At 45.8% G+C, this 19,962-nt stretch overlaps 1 protein-coding gene across 2 annotated transcripts in view; it reads left to right on the forward strand.

Moving 5' to 3' along the window:
* The first annotated feature begins 280 nt into the window (after positions 1–280).
* Positions 281–19,962, forward strand: part of LOC134607110 (arylsulfatase H-like) — an 86,335-nt gene continuing 66,653 nt past the window's right edge. The window contains exons 1-3 of one of the 2 annotated variants that reach the window (XM_063450166.1): positions 281–353; positions 749–778; positions 7,872–8,006. In XM_063450166.1, the coding sequence (XP_063306236.1) occupies positions 756–778; positions 7,872–8,006 (158 nt within the window). In that variant the 5' untranslated portion in view covers positions 281–353; positions 749–755. The remainder of the gene's footprint in view (positions 354–748; positions 779–7,871; positions 8,007–19,962) is intronic. The other variant, XM_063450167.1, reaches the window with a different exon arrangement.

Genomic DNA, 19,962 nt, shown 5'->3' on the forward strand with positions numbered 1-19,962 from the left:
TGTAACCATTACCCATATACAAGTATCAGGGCTGCCTTTAGCTGCTAATGCTAAATATGCAGGACAATTAAAATAAGCAAGGCAGATCAAGACAATTCACTGTGGCATATGGTGTTCAGTGACTAGATTGTGCATATCAGAAATGCAATTGGTCCTTATGAGATTAACACTCAACTAGCTGAAAATAAATAAATAAAAAGGCAAGTCCAAAGTTATCTGATTTAAGAAACACAGTGGTATAATATAGCTGAAACTGCAAAGTTATTATTCCAGGCTGGTCAGCTGACACTCAGAAACCAATCAGCAGCTGAAAAAGATAATACAGGAAGCAGAGCAGCAAGGAAAACTCTAAAGTACGTAAACATCTGGCACAACGTCTGAATCTCTTATTAGCTTGCTTTTTAACCCCTTAAGGACACATGACGTGTGACATGTCATGATTCCCTTTTATTCCAGAAGTTTGGTCCTTAAGGGGTTAATCTTGTTAGACCATGGTCTCTTATTTCCTGCAATATTGTATTTAGTAGTGGCGTTCCGCTTATCAGTTTAATAGTTTAACAGTTGCATACTGTCCTTCAGATTGGAACATTTTTGTTATTAAGTTACATTATGAAGTTGTTCTATCAATTTATTAAATGTTTTGAAATCTTGATTACTTATTTGTCAGTGTTTGCGCAAACATTAGCTGTGGCTTAACTAGAAAAAGATACAGAAGATTACTTTTGCAATTATATTTGCTGTATTTCAGAGTAAAGATGGAGCTGACAAGTATATGGAGGTAAGTAAACTGATATGTTTCATGTCAGTATAAAGGACAACACACCACTGATTTTAAGATTTACTCTTTATTTTGCAAAAAAAAGCTACAGGTATTATTGAGAATGTGTTCATTAAGAATAAGGTATTGTGACAACCCAACCAATTTACATAAAATCTCCAACTCCGCTCACCTACAATACTTTGCTTGTTTTTGGTGAATAAGTCCTATGTAAACATGGTATAAATGGTAGTAGCAATGTAATAACAATTTAAAGGATCCTCTGTAGTGGGTGCCTATGTAAAACACTTATAATGTGCCTCTTTTGAGCTTAGATGGATTGCTAATGGTAGATAGGTGCCTCGAGCCTTGGCCATTGTCTTCTGAAGCCCAGTCAACCTCCTATGTTTCATAACAGAGCTGCAGGAACAGTTATAGAGGTGTAAAATGCATTGCTGTCCCAGCTCATCCAGTGTCAATGTGTGAGGCTGGACAGGAAAATGAAGGGTTCACTTTCCATCTGACTTCTAATGTCTTTGAAACAGGAACTGCCTTGCAGTAGAAGCAGGGACAGCTTTGAGTGATGCACAATGTATAACAGCTCTTGCAGTTCTACTACATACCTCCCAACATTCCAAATGTACAAACAGGGACACTTTCATTTTAGGGGCATGAGTGGATTTTTTTAGATGACTTACTAATAACAATGTATGCAACTATCACGTAATTGAAAACAAGAGCAATGTATTTTATTCACACAGACTGATTTCTAAACATAGTTTGTGGCGGAGCTCCCTGTACCCTGCCTGGGTACCTCCGCCAAGGACCACTTCTTAGCTGGAACCCTGGCTTGACTGGAGTTCTAGTCACCCTGGCTTGACTGGGGTCCTCCTGGAGTCTCTCTGTCGTAGAACAAGATAGGGGACTAGCTCTATTCACTCCCAGTCACACACAGTCCTGGGAGCTGTAGCCCTTACAAGGACTTTCCCCGCTGAATCCTCCATGAGCTGGAACAAGGTGCTGAGTAGTGATTAGCCCCATCCCCTCCCAGTAACTAGATGACACATAGTTCTGGGAGTACAACTGAACTGAACTATTTAATTGAACATGGTATAGCCAAGTTATACACAAACCCCCAGCAGCGGGTCTCCATACAATTACACAAAACTTTCACCAATGGAAATACAGATCAGGTCACAGAGAAAGAAATACAAAGCAACAAAGTGATTCCTTACACTAGTTACCACCTCCACCTGTGCCAACACACCATGACAACAAATGGTTATCTTAGTTGGACCCCCTGTCCCTTCAGAGCAATCTCTGGTTACATCAACACAGTCCTTTGCTGTAGTAGATAGACTTGCTGGCTCGCACAGCATTTGGTCACTCACAGTGCAGCATTTAACTTGAATAACACACAGAATACATTTCACACCTAACTATACTTTATAGTTTATAGAGCTGCTGCCCCCCCTTTGTTGACCCACAGCTGCATATACAAACACACTGCTCCATGTAGAATACAAGTACACAATACAGCAAAATATCTAGATACATGGAAAACAGTCACAAAAATGGCACTGCAAACTTCTGGCTTGCACCAAACAAACCAGGCCACCCATCACATATCTCCCCCCATAGAAATAGACAGGTGCCCCTGCCCCCCGCACCACCCCACCCTTCCCCCCCCCTGCCCAGCCTTCTAAATACACACACAGACACACACACATTCACTGACAGACACGCATACACTAGCTAACAGACATACACACTCACTAACAGACACATACAGTCACTAGCAGAAACACACATTCACTAACAGACACACATACACTCTCACTAACAGACACACACATAGTAACACACCCCCTAACAGACACACTCCCTGACATACACACACTCACTTACAGACACACACTCACACACACTAAAAGACACACACACACACACACACACTAACAGACACACACACACACTCACTCACTAACACACACACACACTAACACACATACACACGCTCACTAACAGATACACACTCACACTCACTAATAGACACACACACAAACAGACAAACACACACTCACTAACAGACACACACACTAACACACACTCACACTCACTTTTTTTTTTATTCAACCCCCCCAGCCTCCTTACCTTTGGGAATGCTGGGGGGTTCTCCCTTTCCCTGGGGTCCAGTGGCTGCTGGGCGGGCGTCATATTCCGGCTCCCGGCATCACTCTGCGGGTACGAGGATGCTGAGCAGAGAGTTCAGGGGAAAGTGCTCCCTCGCCAGCGCCGCCCGCCGGACCGACTGGATTTTCAGTTAGCCGCAAGCCTAACAAGACATTTGCCCTGGGCATTTAGGGGGGCTTTTTTTGCCGACCCCTGGAAAATGCCGCCCAAGGCAAATGCATTGTTTACCTCGCGGCTAATACGTCCCTGGGAGTCAGGGAGGAATAGGTGGAAGTGATGGGGGATGGGTGAAAGTGATGGGTAGAGATGAAGACAGGGCTCCGCATATAAAAAAAAAAGATTTAGAACTGTGGTGCTCTGTGCATTGTTTTAATACATATTATAACAATTCTAATTAAAAACACTGCTGCCTACCATTGGTGGTGTAACTAGGGATAGACTATAATCAGAGCCGGATTAAGGTTGCCCAGGGTCCTCGGCAAGGTGCCAGAGGGAGGTTGTGTGTCTCTATTGGCTGAGCTTTGTGTGTGGAGGAGGCTGAGATCTATATGGGAAGAGCTGAGTGTGTCTAGAAGTATGTACCTGTGTATGTGCCTGAGAAAGTGTATGCATTTCTGACTGAGTGTGTATGTGTCTTTGGCATTATGTACATGTGTATGTGCATGCAAGTGTGTGTGTGTTCAATTCTGACTAAGACTGTCTGTGGCTCTGGCATTTTGTACCTGTGTATGTGCCTGAACATCCTGGGGGGAATATAGCAGGTTAAGCGGGTGTGAGTATTACAACTTTAGAAGGGTGAGTGTGAGAGTTTGGGGCATGTGAGTGTGACAGAGTTAGTTGGTTAATGTGACAGGGTGTGTGGCAGGGTGAGAGGTGGTATAAGCGACAGGGTTGAGGGGTGTGTGTTACAGGGTTAGTGTGGCACGGTGTTGAGTGTGACAAGGTTGGAGGTTAGTGTGAGAGAGGGGTAGTGATTGTGACAATGTGATGGATGGTGAGTGTGACAAGCTTGGGGGATGAGTGATGGTGGCAGGTTGAGTGAGGGGGTGGCAGTATATGAGGACTGAGTGTGTAAGGGGAATGATAATATGTGTGCAGGCTATGGTGACCACAGTCTCCCTGCAAAGTGAGGCCCGTTATTGTTAGATTTTTTACTTTCCTCTACTGCTTACCTCCTGTGTAATAATACACCCCTTAGTGGTTCAGTGGGCCCTTGGTTGTCCTCTGGACTGCTGATGGATTCTGTGGTGGGTCAGTAGGTCCATTATAATCCTCTGAGCTGCTGGTGGATTCCTAGTGGTCCAGAAGGGCCCTGGTGGTCACTCATAGATTCCCTGGTGGCCCAGTAAGGCCCCAATGGGCTGCTGATGGGCCCCCTTTTGGTCCACTGGGCTACTTGTGCAGCTGCAATCCTCTCAGTCGATTGCTTTGTGATGACATCAGAGCACAGGCTGGGAAACCTAGAGCCAGCACTCTGACTCCCTCACAGAGTGCCGTAACCATGAGGGAATGCCGTCCCACCATAGACCATTAGGCAGGGAAATCTTTTTATCTTTTTGCTAGGACTTTTTCAAGTTTGATTGTGCCACTGTAATGAAGCCCCCCATGTTATGCTCAGCAAGATTTGATGGACCTATTCTGCATTTGGGGGTATTGTAGCAGTTTGACTTTTAAAACTTATCCATAAATACATCCATTTGTGAAAGTAGACACCACAGGGTAAGTCATATGGTATTTTTCTAAACCTTATTATACAGCTATTTTAGCACCAATTTCATTTATGGTATTAATTTATTTTCACACTTTTACATGCACAATGCAATTTAGCAGTTTACTTTGTAAATGTGATATGTTCTACGATAACAAACCTCACTAAATAGTACTCAGCTATATCTCCTGAGTCCAGAACAACCTCCTTTGCATAAGTCAAGGTATTGTGAAAACAGGGTTCAATTTATAACATTTCCAGTGCAGTTTTCAAATGGCATATTGAAGATGGACCTATGATACATTTTGGGGAATTTTAATAGCTGACATATTTAAATTACTCCATAAATATATACCATTAATACAAATGGGCACCATGGGGACTCTCGGCACTAGAAACATGCAGAGAGACCTTTAGCAATTTAGACCACAATAGAGATTCTAAATGTAATAAGAAATGTTTCAGTCAGCTACATTTTGAAGTTATAAGCTAGCCCCAATTAAATGTTAAAGGAACACTATAGGGTCAGGAACACAAAAATGTATTCCTGATCATATAGTGTAAACAAAAAAACAGTGTCTTGATGCCAAGGGTGGAGCCACTGAATGGCAGCACTGGCCCATGATGCACCTCTAGTAGCCATCTGAGGAGTGGCCAGTATCCATAGGCTGTAATGTAAACACTGCCTTTTCTCTGTTTTACTGCAAAAAGCCTGAAGGGACTCATTATACTAACCAGAAAAAATACAATAAGCATAGTTGTTCTGGTGACTTCAGTGTCCCTTTAAATAAATAATCCATGTAGTGTATCTTTATCCCTCGAGAACTGAAGTTGGACTGTATTTTAGATAGGTTCCATCCTTTTGGGTGGAATCAGTCTGATATGCAACCACCGAAGGGCAGGCTATTTGAGCTGTTGTCAGGGGCGGACTGACAGTGTCCTGGGCCCCCGGGCAAAATTAGGACCTGGGCCCCCTGCAGATATAGATATAGAGAAAGAGATATATTTAATACAATATTAAACAAAAATCTGCACACGAGTACGGGGGCTGTAGTGGGTAGGGGGATATAGGGGCTGTACTGAGTGGAAGGTATAGGGGGTCCTGCTGGGGGTAGAGGGGCTGTAGTGGGTAGGGGGATATAGGGGCTACTGGGGTATAGGAATATAGAGGCTGTAGTATAGAGGCTGTAGTGGGTAGAGGGGCTGCTGTGGGTAGGGGTATATAGGGGCTACTGGGGTATAGGAATAGAGGGACTGTAGTGGGTAGGGAATATATGGACTGCTGGGGTAAAGGGATATAGGGGCTGTAGTGGGTAGAGGGGCTGCTGTGGGTAGGGGTATATAGGGGCTACTGGGGTATAGGAATAGAGGGGCTGTAGTGGGTAGGGAATATATGGACTGCTGGGGTAAAGGGATATAGGGGCTGTAGTGGGTAGAGGGGCTGTAATGGGTAAAGGTATATAGGGGCTGTAGTGGGTAGAAGGTATAGGGGCTTGCTGTTGGTAGAGGGGCTGTAGTGGGTAGGGGGATATAGGGGCTGCTGGGTGTAGAGGGGCTGTAGTTGGTAGGGGGATATAGGGGCTGCTGGGGGTAAAGGGATAAAGGGGCTGTGCTGGGTAGGAGGTATAGGGGCTGCTGGGGGGTAAAGGGATATAGGGGCTGTACTTGGTAGGAGGTATAGGGGATGTTGGGGGTGGAGGGGCTGAAGTGGGTAGGGGGATATATAGGCTTCTGGGGGAAGAGGAATATAGGGGCTGTAGTGGGTAGGGAAATATAGGGGTTGCTGGGGGTAGAGGAGCTGTAGTGGGTAGGGGAATATAGGGGCTGCTGGGGTAGAGGGGCTGTAGTTGGTAGGGGGATATTAGGGCTGATGGTGGTAAAGGGATATAGGGCTGTACTGGGTAGGGGGATATAGGGGCTGCTGGGGGTAAAGGGATATAGGGACTGTACTTAGTAGGAGGTATAGGGGCTGCTGGGGGTAGAGGGGCTGTAGTGGGTAGGGGGATATAGGGGCTGTAGTGGGTAGGGGATAGAGGGGCTGCTGGGGATATAGGGGCTGCTGGGGATAGAGGGGCTGTAGTGGGTAGGGGAATATAGGGGCTGCTGGGGTAGAGGGGCTGTAGTGGGTAGGGGGATATAGGGGCTGCTGGGGATAGAGGGGCTGTAGTGGGTAGGGGAATATAGGGGCTGCTGGGGGTAGAGGGGCTATAGTAGGTAGGGGGATATAGGGGCTGCTGGGGGTAGAGGGGCTGTAGTAGGTAGGGGGTTATAGGGGCTGCTGGGGATATAGGGGCTGTAGTAGGTAGGGGATATAGGGGCTGCTGGGGGTAGAGGGGCTGTAGTAGGTAGGGGGATATAGGGGCTTCTGGGGGTAGAGGGGCTGTAGTGGGTAGGTGGATATAGGGGCTGCTGGGGGTAGAGGGGCTGTAGTGGGTAGGGGGATATAGGGGCTGCTGGGGATATAGTGGCTGCTGGGGGTAAAGGGGCTGTAGTGGGTAGGGGAATATACGGGCTGCTGGGGGTAGAGGGGCTGTAGTGGGTAGGGGGATATAGGGGCTGCTGGGGGTAGAGGGATATAGGGCCTGTAGAAGGTAGAGGGGCTGAGCCTTACCTTTAGCCAAAAAAGCTCTGATGGTCCTGAAGTGCTGCCTCTAACACAGATCAGGCAGCTCCGCATGGCTCCCTGAACTTTTGACACATGATGTCATTTCCTTTCTAACGAGCTGCACGGAGCTGCCTGATCAGCACTACAGACAGCTCTCCTGCTCCGCTCACCAGTCAGGCACAGTGAGAGACAGCATAGTGGGTCTTTAGGAGGGCCCTTTAGCTGTCTCTCACTGTGCCTGCCCGAACAAGGGGGAAATGTAACTGGGGCCCGCGGAGTTCCGTGCGGGCCCCTGACTGACTGCATGCTGGCTGGGGAGATTGTTTAACTCCCCAGCCAGCTGTTCCTTTCCTGCTCAGCGGGCGGGCCCCCAAGAGCCTCGGGCCCTCGGTCCATGACCGATTTGCCCGAGTGCTCAGTCCACCCCTGGCTGTTGTCCATTCTCAGTATTCTTTTGCACCCTGTTTTTTGCTCTCCCGAAGTTGGACTGTAACCTCAGTTATCTATATGGGACACCATGTTTACAAAATATTGTTTGATCAATTGAGAAAATTACAATGTATATGAAAAACACATGGTGTCCTGAGTATACAACCTTGTCATTTCAGGTTCATAACAGTAACATTGTGTTCAATAACATTTCCAGTTACAAACACAATACACTCCAAGCCCAACTTTGTGCTACTCATGGCTGATGATCTAGGGATTGGAGATATCGGTTGCTTTGGCAATGACACAATAAGGTAAAACAATTGTTAATTGTAACATCTGCCATACCATGGAGCACATAAGAGATTGAGCTACTCCCTCACTCTAATCAAGGTGCAATGCTAAAGTGAACTTGTCATGGTAGATATATGTTTGGTGTCTTCTAACTATCTGGCTTGACTCGTTCACAGACTTGCTTCCCATAACAGATTAAAAGTCGCAAACACTCTATGTAGGCTTTGTATAAATAAAATGTGCCTGTTCTCTCTCTCCATTCTCAGATTGTCTGTCCAAAGCTGCTGCAATCATTTATTCTGGCTGTTTCTTTCCTCTCTCCATGCTGGTGCTGCTGTGACAAAGAGCCTTCCCCTCTGCCCTACTTCCCCTTGCAGGCATTGCTTTTTCTTAGGCTGAATTTAAGCATGAGACAAGCCTAAAGGAGGATTTCCCTGGTAGCAGTCCAAAGCATAGTATTCTTATCTCTGATCCATTGGCACAAATTAAACTGACTGAGAGGAGAGGGGGAATCTAGACATGTGCTTGCTGATTCTTAATCATTTAAGATTAAGCAATATTTGTCATGACCAGTACCTGTTACCACTACAGGTCCATTGATAAATTTGCTCCTAAACAAACAAAATATAGAACCTTTGAGAACTGATTGGAAATTTTCAGCAAGCTGGTAGGAGCTCTTAATAAGGTAAAACAAATGTAATAAGGTAAAAAAATTTCTGTAGTAAATGTATTTTTTCTGTGTGGCAGAAATGCCTCTGCCACATGTTCTTGGAGGGGCCTGCTTTCCAGCCTCCTGCCTCAGGACTATGGCCCCCTGCAATAGACCTGGCTAAAATACTGTAAAAGGTCTCTGTTCGTGCAATTGGGATTATATCGTTCGGGTCCCGAACAGCCGCACAAACCAGAGAGAGACCACCCGGGAGCTTGTTAAGCCTAATTGACAATTTGTAACACTTTCCACCGCAGTGTTCTTAGTGTTCATCTGGGTGTCCGCTGCTCGCATGAATGACCACAAGCTGGCGGCCATCTTGTTCCAGCAAAAACAGGCAGCATTATTTGGTCGTTGAGTTCATGGAACTGTTTTTGGACACTGAAACTCCCGAACATCGCTGGACTTCCAGGATCACCTGCGTTTGGTTCTACACAACTTAGAAGGGCACTGTATGGTGGAAACGTTCCCACGAACAAGGTGAACAAGCTCCAGGGTCAGAACATTGATTATGTTCGATAGTATGTTCGGTTTGTAAAATACCGAACTAGGCCAACCGCAGTTCCTGATTCTCTGGAACTTTTTTGGGCATGGGACCATGCGTGTGGTCAGTCAAATTATGACTTCCAGGAAATTCCCAAACCCCTGAACTGATCTGGGTGATTTTTGGATATGTTGGTCACCCAGATCAGTGGATGGGGGGGTTTTGTGTGTTTAAAGGTATATTGGGGGTTTTGTAAAAATTTATGTTTTCTGTGCCTGGAGATAATTGAGTTTAATACAGTGCTTGAATCTTAATAGATTCAAGCACTGTATTAAACTCAATTATCTCCAGGCACAGAGGAGGGATTATCTTGTTTTATGTGGGAGTGTCCTGGACAATGTAATATTGTGTATGTTTTTACTGTAGTCTACTCTCAGGTGCAGGGGGAGTGCCCCTTGCATGGGGACCTGCATATGAGGCCAGTTGTGGCTGCCAATAAAGAGTTCCTCTTCACCCTCAACATAGAGCTTCATCTCATGTGTGGAGGGGACAACTATATTCACTCTGGGAATTGCTATACTCTTATGCTCCCTTGGATTATAATCCATAGCTCTTGTAAGAGCTACACTGCTATACCTGCTATACTCTCTTGGAGGAGAGGTCTTCTCACTGGGAGCTGGATCCAGGAGTTTGGTGCAGGGTGAGAAGGGACGGAGAGACCCTAGCCAAGCTGCGGCGGCTAAGGGGCTACGGTGCTTATGATGTCTGGTGCGGTGCTTATGGTACTCGGCGACAGATAGGAAGTAGCGATTGGTGGAGGCACCCAGTCGGGGTCCCAGGCAGTCCGTCACATTCTCTTTTTAGGACTTTTAACAGTAAATATTATTTTTTTCTTGCCAAATATGTTACTGTCTTTTTGCAGTTCTTCAAGAATAATAATCCTAATAATTATAACAGCAATAATGACGTTGTTTAAAAAAATGATACATATAGCATTGGATTATTTTAAGTCCTGAAGTACAGATGATAATATTATAAGATAACGCATAGAACATATTTATTTTTATTGACCATGAATGAATTGCTGAGATTACTCTGCCAAAAAATCAAATCTGTGATAATGAGGCTTATATAATACAGCTGCATCACTAAGCAAATAACTACCTTATTGACTTTTCAAACTATTTATAATTCAAACCGTAAAAAAACAAGGCTAGAAAAGGGGGAGTCACAAATGGTAATCCATAGGAAAAGTAACAGCTATCTAACTGACTGTGTGCCAAAGCTGGCATTTAAATACCTCTGAGAATATAGACTTCCAAGATTAATTGCTACTCTGCAGCAGGAACTGAATAGATAGTGTCATCTTAGCTGACTCATCCATGACAGTCAGAGCTAACATCACCACACATCAAGCACCAAATCATTATGAATAGGCAGCATCCCTGATAGGGATACTATCCCTAAAAAGGGAACATTTATCAGAAAAACAAATAAGACAATTTAACCAGACAACTGTTACAGATGATAGGAAAAAGCATTTCTGTATGTAAAGAGGTGAATTGGAAAGTAAGGTGAAAAAATGCAAACGTAAAGAAGAGGATATGGATATGAGAATAGGGGAGAACGGAACAAATTGAGAAAAAGAGAACCTCAAATGTAATATTGCTTTGTGTCTGCAGAAGACTAGTGGCTTGGGTTCGAAACATTCACTATTACTATCATAGTATCAGTTAGTATAAGTTATATCAGCTCCAGTGACAGTGAAGTGCACTCTGCAGAATAATATCATGGTTTTGAAAATATAAATGCAAAAAAATGACTATGCCTTCAGTGGACTGATGCATCCATTCACTTAGATTTCATTTATTTTCTATATATTTTGTGGATATTTGAATATAGATATTTGTATTAACTCAATACTAACAGTAACAATTTCCAGGGGTACTACAGATAGTTGGCTAACCAAATGAAACTATTTATTTTACATAATTCATACGACAATTAAGGTACTCAAATAAATCAGAACACCTCATTTGAGTATTTCCAGTCATGGTTCAACCAGGGCCAGTGCTAGGATTCTTGCCGCCCCATGCAACAATCCATTTTGCCGTCCCCTCATGAAGGCAACTACATTCTCTCACAGGTTTATTCACTAAATTCTGAATTGCAACGAAGAGACATTTAGGGAAGAAAACACACTGCGTAGACACACTCATCCAGTATTTGCATCCATATACACACACTGCCCAATACATCCATCCACACAGACTGCCTATTCAATGCAATCAATTATACGAACACAGCCCGATACATAAATACACACACACGCACTGCCTAATACATACATACATTCATACATTCATACTGCCTAATACATACATTCATACACTTACATTGCCCAATACATACAGTATCATTTATACACTCATACTGCATAATGCATAGATCAATACACACCTACTGCCTAATGCATACATCAACGCATATATCCATACACTCTTTTTCAATGCATTTGGTAGTATTTACATTGTAATAATATTGGGATTTAATTTATGTTACTGTGAAAATTATTTCGGTTTAATATAGCATTCTATACATCAACTTTTTGCCCTCTTTTTTTACAGGCCTACCCCATACATCGGTACCAGCACACCACAACCGACTAGTGCTTACTTCTTATTATATTATTATTGGTATTTCTTATTATAACAGCTTATGTCCCCAACTACAAATAAAAAGACGTAGCCTGTAATTGTGGGAGGGGTTACCCGGCTATAAAAACTCGGGCCCCCTCTATGACAGTACCATCAACGCTGGGTTCACCCCTACCATCTCTTACCTTTTATTTAAATTCAATAAATATAAAAATTTTATTACAGGCCTACCCCATGAGTTGGTTCCGACACACCACAACCTACTGGTTCTTACGTTTTATTATATTATTATTGGTATTTCTTATTATAACGGCTTATGTCCCCGAATACATATAGATATATATATATTGAAAACCTTGAATATATGTATATACACTGCTCAAAAAAATAAATGGAGCACAAAAATAACACATCCTAGATCTGACTGAAATAAATATTCTTCTGAAATACTTTGTTCTTTACATAGTTGAATGCGCTGACAACAAAATCACACAAAAATGTAAAAATGGAAATCACATTTTTCAACCCATGGAGGTCTGGATTTGGAGTCACACTCAAAATGAAAGTGGAAAAACACACTACAGGCTGATCCAACTTTGATGTAATGTCCTTAAAACAAGTCAAAATGAGGCTCAGTAGTGTGTGTGGCCTCCACGTGCCTGTATGACCTCCCTACAACGCCTGTGCATGCTCCTTATGAGGTGGTGGATGGTCTCCTGAGGGATCTCCTCCCAGACCTGGACTAAAGCATCTGCCAACTCCTGGACAGTCTGTGGTGTAACGTGACGTTGGTGGATGGAGCGAGACATGATGTCCCAGATGTGCTCAATTCGATTCAGGTCTGGGGAACGGGCGGGCCAGTCCATAGCATATACCTTCGTCTTGCAGGAACTGCTGACACACTCCAGCCACATGAGGTCTAGCATTGTCTTGCATTAGGAGGAACCCAGGGCCAACCGCACCAGCATATGGTCTCACAAGCGGTCTGAGGAGCTCATCTCGGTACCTAATGGCAGTCAGGCTACCTCTGGCGAGCACATGGAGGGCTGTGCGGCCCCCCAAAGAAATACCACCCCACTGCCAAACCGGTCATGCTGGAGGATGTTGCAGGCAGGAGAACGTTCTCCACAGCGTCTCCAGACTCTGTCACGTCTGTCACATGTGCTCAGTGTGAACCTGCTTTCATCTGTGAAGAGCACAGGGCGCCAGTGGAATTTGCCAAACTTGGTGTTCTCTGGCAAATGCCAAACGTCCTGCACGGTGTTGGGCGGTAAGCACTGTCGGTTTACCTGTGGACTTCGGGCCCTCATAGAGTCTGTTTCTGACCGTTTGAGCAGACACATGCACATTTGTGGCCTGCTGGAGGTCATTTTGCAGGGCTCTGGTAGGGCTCCTCCTGTTCCTCCTTGCTCAAAGGCGGAGGTAGCGGTCCTGCTGCTGGGTTGTTGCCCTCCTATGGCCACCTCCAAGTCTCCTGATGTACTGGCCTGTCTCCTGGTAGCGCCCCCATGCTCTGGACACTACGCTGACAGACACAGCAAACCTTCATGCCACAGCTCGCATTGATATGCTATCCTGGATGAGCTGCACTACCTGAGCCACTTGTGTGGCTTGTAGACTCCGTCTCATGCTACCACTAGAGTGAAAGCACCGCCAGCATTCAAAAGTGACCAAAACATCAGCCAGGAAGCATAGGAACTGAGAAGTGGTCTGTGGTCAGCACCTGCAGAACCACTCCTTTATTAGGGGTGTCTTGCTAATTGCCTATAATTTCCACCTGTTGTCTATCCCATTTGCACAATATTCAAAAACTTGTAGGTGCACTCACAGGTCTTTTTTAAAGTGATTCTTTTATTCTTATTACATAAAAAATAAGTCTGTCCCGATCAACGTTTTTCGACCTGTGTCCCGTCAATCAGGACATATTTATTTTGTATGTAATAAGAATAAAAGAATCAGGGGGCGCGGCTTGACCGCCGAGAGTTATGGCTGCTTAGGCAGAGTGCTCCGCGCCCTGCACGATCCGAAACGCCATGCAATCAGCAACTCACCCCTGCCAACGCTCCTAAAATCCTCTCACTACCAGAGGGAAGGGCCAGGAAATGGCAGCAAACAAAAAATCCGGCAAGAAGCCGAGGGAAGGTACCCCATCCGTCGCCGACCTGCTCACGACGCCTAGGCCGCACGCGGCTAAAGATGGCGGCGGCCATATGAGCGCGGGCTCCCCCGTGCACCGGAGATCACAGTCGCCAACCGCAACAGGCAAATAATGTGGAAATACTACAATCTCTCGCAGAGGTGAGACATTACCTGGCGGGGGAGATAGAGAGATCCGCAAGAGAAGTCAAGGCAGAGATACAAACAGTGGGCCAACACACAGAGGCCTTGGAATGGAGGATGGATCACGTGGTGGCAGCCCACAATGAAGCAGCCTCCACTACCAACCACCTTATCACAAAAGTAGCTGAATTAGAAGCTGAAATAGAAGATGCCTCTAATAGGTCTCGCAGAAACAACTAAGGATAAAAGGCCTGACGGAAAGAATAAAAGATTCAGAAATACAGAGGGTGCTCCTAAGTCTGTTTAAAGAGCAATTACGTGCAATACCAGAACATCTGTGGACCATAGATAGGGCACACAGGGCACTGAGAGCAAGAGCCCCCCCCGGGACGGCCCACCACGGGATGTAATAATGCGATGGCACTTTTTCTCCACCAAAGAAGCCATCATCAAAAGCGCACGCCACCACACTTACTCATTTGAAGGCTCCACAATTCACCTGTATCAAGACATAGCGCCTGCCACGTTAGCCAGAAGAAGGGAATGGAAACCCATTGCCGACCTAGTCAGAGCCAAAGGCCTTAATTTCGCATGGGGACACCCCTTCAAAATTCTGGTATTCAATGGACCGAGGCCAGCCGTACTCCTGCCCACAGCAGACCCAAAGGCCTTCCTCCACGGCTTAGGCATAGAAGTCCCAGAAGATTTCCGACTCCCCCACAGAGGCACCCAGGCACTGGGGCAATAGCCCAGAGAGGACGCAGCACAGGACGGCGGTGCTCCTTGAAGGGCCTGAAAGGACCTTCCTCCCAGCAGACTAACAATATATAACGGACAGAAACTAACTACCAAGACCCAACCCAAACAGACCTAAACACCTGGAATACAAGTCCAAGAGACAGACGGAACAATAAACAACAACAACAATAACGAAAAAAAGGGAATAAAACAGAGAACAGACAAAAAGAAGACGAAAAAGAAAAAAAAAAAGGAAAAAAGAGAAGGGGAAAAAAACTAGAAAAACTATTGAAAAAACACATAAAAAAACAAAAACATCAAAACACAAACCATAACCAAGACGCTGTGCCAGAGATGACGGAACAAGAAGACAAGAGAATGAACATGTCAAGACGAGACACATGACCGGACAAAAAGAGAACTAAACACAAAACAACGAACTCTGACTTTACCACTGAACATTTGAAAACCTGACAGCACCAGTGAAAACCGTGGAATGGGGCTGTGTCCCGTTGTAAATATCTAAACTGATAGAAACCGAATTGGGCTACAGTGATCACCGCAAACACGACCAGACACGCAAGTGTAAACCCCTTTCCTCCCCCACCCCCCCATGCTGTGCATTAGATTAAAAAACAACCTATGGGCAAGGAAATAGCCAGGTACCCCAAAACGGGACCAGTAATCTAATACCTGCTAACGATTAACATCTAACATTAGGGTCTCAGGCCTGTTCACACCCAGCCATATACGCCCCCCTCCCCACCACCACCTTACTGGACATGGGACGAGAGGGTAAGATCTCCAGCAGATCCGACACTGACTGGACGACATCCCCTCTCCTTCCTCAACCCCCACCCTGAAGACCCCAAGAGGTACCCAAGATAATGTAAGGAAGTGAGGGAAAACCACGAACTGCAGACAGCTTGGGTAGCTGGGCAGCCGAAACTTCGGGGTAAACCGGCCCTTCAATATTAACAAAAAGGTAGACCTAGGTGGAAAAGAGGAAACTCCTCCTCCCTGCACTAAGTCGACCCAATAGGAGGCCCCTCCCTTCGGTAATGCTTCAAGATAAAACTTAACTTTTAATGTAATTTATCAAAAATAAAAAATGATCATGCAAACACAAACAAAAAATAATAAAAGGTAAAAAAAAAGAAGAAAAAAATATAATGATAATGGGGAGAGCCACAAAAATAACTGTGGGTGTGGACAATAATCAATAGTATAATATATATATAGTCCTATCAAAAACACCCCCAGATAGAGGTCCAGCAAAAAAGCTCAATAGCTAGCTAGGGTGAGGTATAGGGAGGAGAGAAAAAGGGGAGGGGAGAGAGTTAAATAATACTGGGACTTGAATAGGTACAGAATCCTGGTGTACTTGGTTACAAAAGTAGAAACAAATTGTATCAAGTGCACATTGATACTCAGTTGCTCTTAGATCCCTGTATAGTGGGATGTTGAACTAAATCATGTTGTCACTAAGAGTCAATAGAGCTGAATTTGCAAACTTGTCCAAGCTCAGTAATGGAGCTAGACCATTCAAAGTCCCTCTCTCAAGAAATGCCCCTCTCAAACCCCCAGATCACAAGAAGAAAGCTTGAACATCCAAAGACCGGGGCGATCCCCCACTTCCCCCCACCAAACCCTTCAATCCTCCCCTCCAATTCCCCCCCCCATCTCAACCTCGCACAAAGAACAGGCCCGGGGCTCATACGCGGGCTCACCGGGCCCCATAAAACCTTTGGAGGGGCCGCGGGGGCAACGTGTCCTCCTAAACTAGTAAAACCTCCCTAAAGAGGTGCCCCCCCTCCTTTTTTAAAAAAAAATATGTTTAAGTTTTTAATTTTCTCACACCACACCTCGGAGGGGCGTGCAGCGGACAGATCTGACACTAACGTAAACAGGGCCGGCAGAACTTGAAACAGAGCATGGCCACACTTAAAATAACCTCCCTAAACGTCAACGGCCTTAATACGCTGACCAAAAGGCGACTGTTAATGAGGGAACTAAAAAGACAAAAGACGGACATAGCCGTCGTACAAGAATCACATATGCTGCGCTCAGCCCAGATTCAGCTCACTGATCACCTGTACACCAGGGCATACTCTTCCAGAGCTCTAGTGAAGAAAAACAGAGTAGAAATACTCCTGCACAAAAAATGCCCTTTTGTCACCCAAACAGCACAGACCGACACCACGGGCAGGTATGTCATCCTTACAGGGACCATATACACCACTACATACCACCTGATTAACATATATGCACCAACCAACCAGACCCAGACTTCTGGGAGAAGTTACACAACTTAATCCACACACTGCCACATGGAATAATAGTGCTGGGGGGCGACCTTAATGCGACTCCCAGCCCACCAGTTGACCGTAGCACACCAATGGGAGGCCAGAGGGCACCAAGGACCGGGGGACAAGATAAGCTGCTAACCGAGTTCATACAAAAGACGAAATTGCTAGACCCCTGGAGGCTGCGACACCCAGGACAGAGGGACTACACATTCTTCTCGGCGGCACACTCCACATATTCCCGCATAGACATATTTCTGGTCAACCAGAGAGGGATCCCATGGATCCAATCTGCACGAATAAACCTCATTACGTAGTCAGACCACGCTGACATAGAGCTCATAATAAGAATCCCAGGGCCCAAACCACCATGGAAATGGAGGTTGAACAGCACACTCATAAAAGATCCCGAGGTGACGAAGCTAATTCAGGACGAACTGCCGACCTATTTCGATACAAATGACACGCCGGAATTAACACCATCCACGATATGGGCCGCTCATAAGGCGGTCATCAGGGGCACCCTCATCAAACTAGCAACCCGGCGGAAAAGACAGAGAGCGGAAACCCTCTTCAAGCTCCAAAAGGCGCTGAGGAGGGCCGAAGCCAGACACAAACAAACCCCCACAACACAGGGACTCCAGGACCTTAGGGCACTCCGCCACAAAATAAGGGCCATGGCGGTAGAGGATCTCGGCAGAGATCTGGTCCGCAAAAAACGCCTCTACTACGAACGCGCTAATAAGATGGACACCCACTTGGCCAGGGCACTAAACCCCAAACAGCAATTCAAAGCCATAACGGCTATCCGGGACAAAAAAGGGCAGATGACCCACAATCCCATGGAGATCAATCAGATCTTCACGGAGCTCCTAGCCGACATCTATAATCACTCCCCAGAATTAGACGGAAACAATAAGACATATGCACTAGCGGTCGCAGATTTCGTAGCTAAAACAAATATGCCACGAGTCCGGAAGCCATACAAACCTTGTGAGCACCTATAGAGGAGGAAGAGGTGAACGGGGCAATCACAGCCCTCAAAGGGAACAAAGCCCCGGGCCCAGACGGCTACGACAGCTCCTACTATAAAATCCTTAGAGACACGTTGATCCCAAGGCTGGTGAAGGTGTACACGGAATGGATGGACGGAGGACATCCTAATCCAGAAACACTCATGGCAGATATCACACTCATCCCCAAGCCAGGTAAAGACCCAACAGAGGCGGGGAATTATAGGCCCATCTCACTGATAAATTTTGACGTAAAAGTGTTTGCAAAAATCTTAGCGACGCGGCTGAACCCACTACTGGGAACGCTGGTCCACCCGGATCAGGTCGGCTTCGTACCATCTCGGCAACTGTATGAAAACACCAGGAGGGAGCGGATGTCATTTGGTGGGCGTTGAGGACTCGGACGCCTTCTCTGATTCTATCCTTGGACGCGGAGAAGGCGTTCGATAGGGTCCAGTGGCACTACCTTTTCTCAATTTTGGGGCATCTACGAATGCCAGAAACATTCATCGAAGGCTTAAAAGCCATGTACACAGAACCGCGGGCGCAAACCGCAGTGCCAGGAACAGCTCCGACCCCATTCAAGCCCGCTAACGGCACCAGACAGGGATGCCCCCTTTCCCCCCTGCTGTTCGTCCTAGCACTAGAGCCACTCCTGCAAAGGATAAGGGAGGATGGGAACATAACAGGCATACGGGCGAGAGGGGAGGAATACAAAGTCTCTGCATATGCAGATGATGTCATGGTCACACTTACCGACCCCCAGATATCCCTACCCCACCTACTCTCCCTCCTAAAGGAATATGGACGTGTCTCAGGCTATAAAATTAATTTAGAAAAATCGGTGGCCATGCCATTGGAAATGGATACGGCGGAGATTAACACCATAAAAGCCAACCACTCCCTCAAAGTCACAAGAACTGACATTAAATATCTAGGTATTAAACTCACTGCAGAACCAGGGAAACTGTATGAAGCGAATTACACACCCACTTTGCAAGCACTCTGCCGGGATATAGAAAAATGGCAAGAAAAAACAATCTCATGGATAGGGAGACTACATGCAATAAAAATGACGTTGCTACCTCGCCTACTGTTCCTGTTCCAGGCCCTACCGATCAAAGTTACTAAGCAAGACCTAACGACATTACAAAGACACACAGATAACTTTATATGGGCACAAAGACGACACAGAGTAGCTAGACAAGTACTGTACCGACCGAAATCAAGGGGAGGACTGGGTCTCCCAAACCTGTACCAGTACTACTTGGAGGCTCAGTTAGCCCAAATAGTAGCTTGGCATGCACCAGAGGGCTCACACCGGTGGGTCGACCTAGAAACGAAGCTAATGGGCACGGATCTGCCACAATTCTGGATATGGGTACCCAAACAAGACAGACCATCCCTTCAAACCACTTGCCCGGCAATCCTTAATTCCATACGTATATGGGACAAGACAGCCACCAAATATGCACTTAAACACACACCCTCACCACTGACTCCGTACCTGAGAAATAAAGCGTTTGAACCCGGGCTGAGTGCACAACACTTTCGGGGCATAGAGAGTACGGGGATGCAGAGATATGGCTACATGTATGATGGGGAATCCTTTAGAACGTTTGATAGTTTGAAAACCTTAGCACCCCCAACTACAAAAGACGTATTTCGACATATACAACTGCGAGACTTCGCCAAAAACCCAGAGGTTAGAAAAGCAGCTCACACCCCAATGACGTTCTATGAACAGCTATGTAATGCCGAAACCATGCAAAAGGGCTTAATAACAGCC

Source organism: Pelobates fuscus, chromosome 1, assembly GCF_036172605.1.
Source record: "Pelobates fuscus isolate aPelFus1 chromosome 1, aPelFus1.pri, whole genome shotgun sequence".
Classification (NCBI taxonomy): Eukaryota; Metazoa; Chordata; class Amphibia; order Anura; family Pelobatidae; genus Pelobates; species Pelobates fuscus.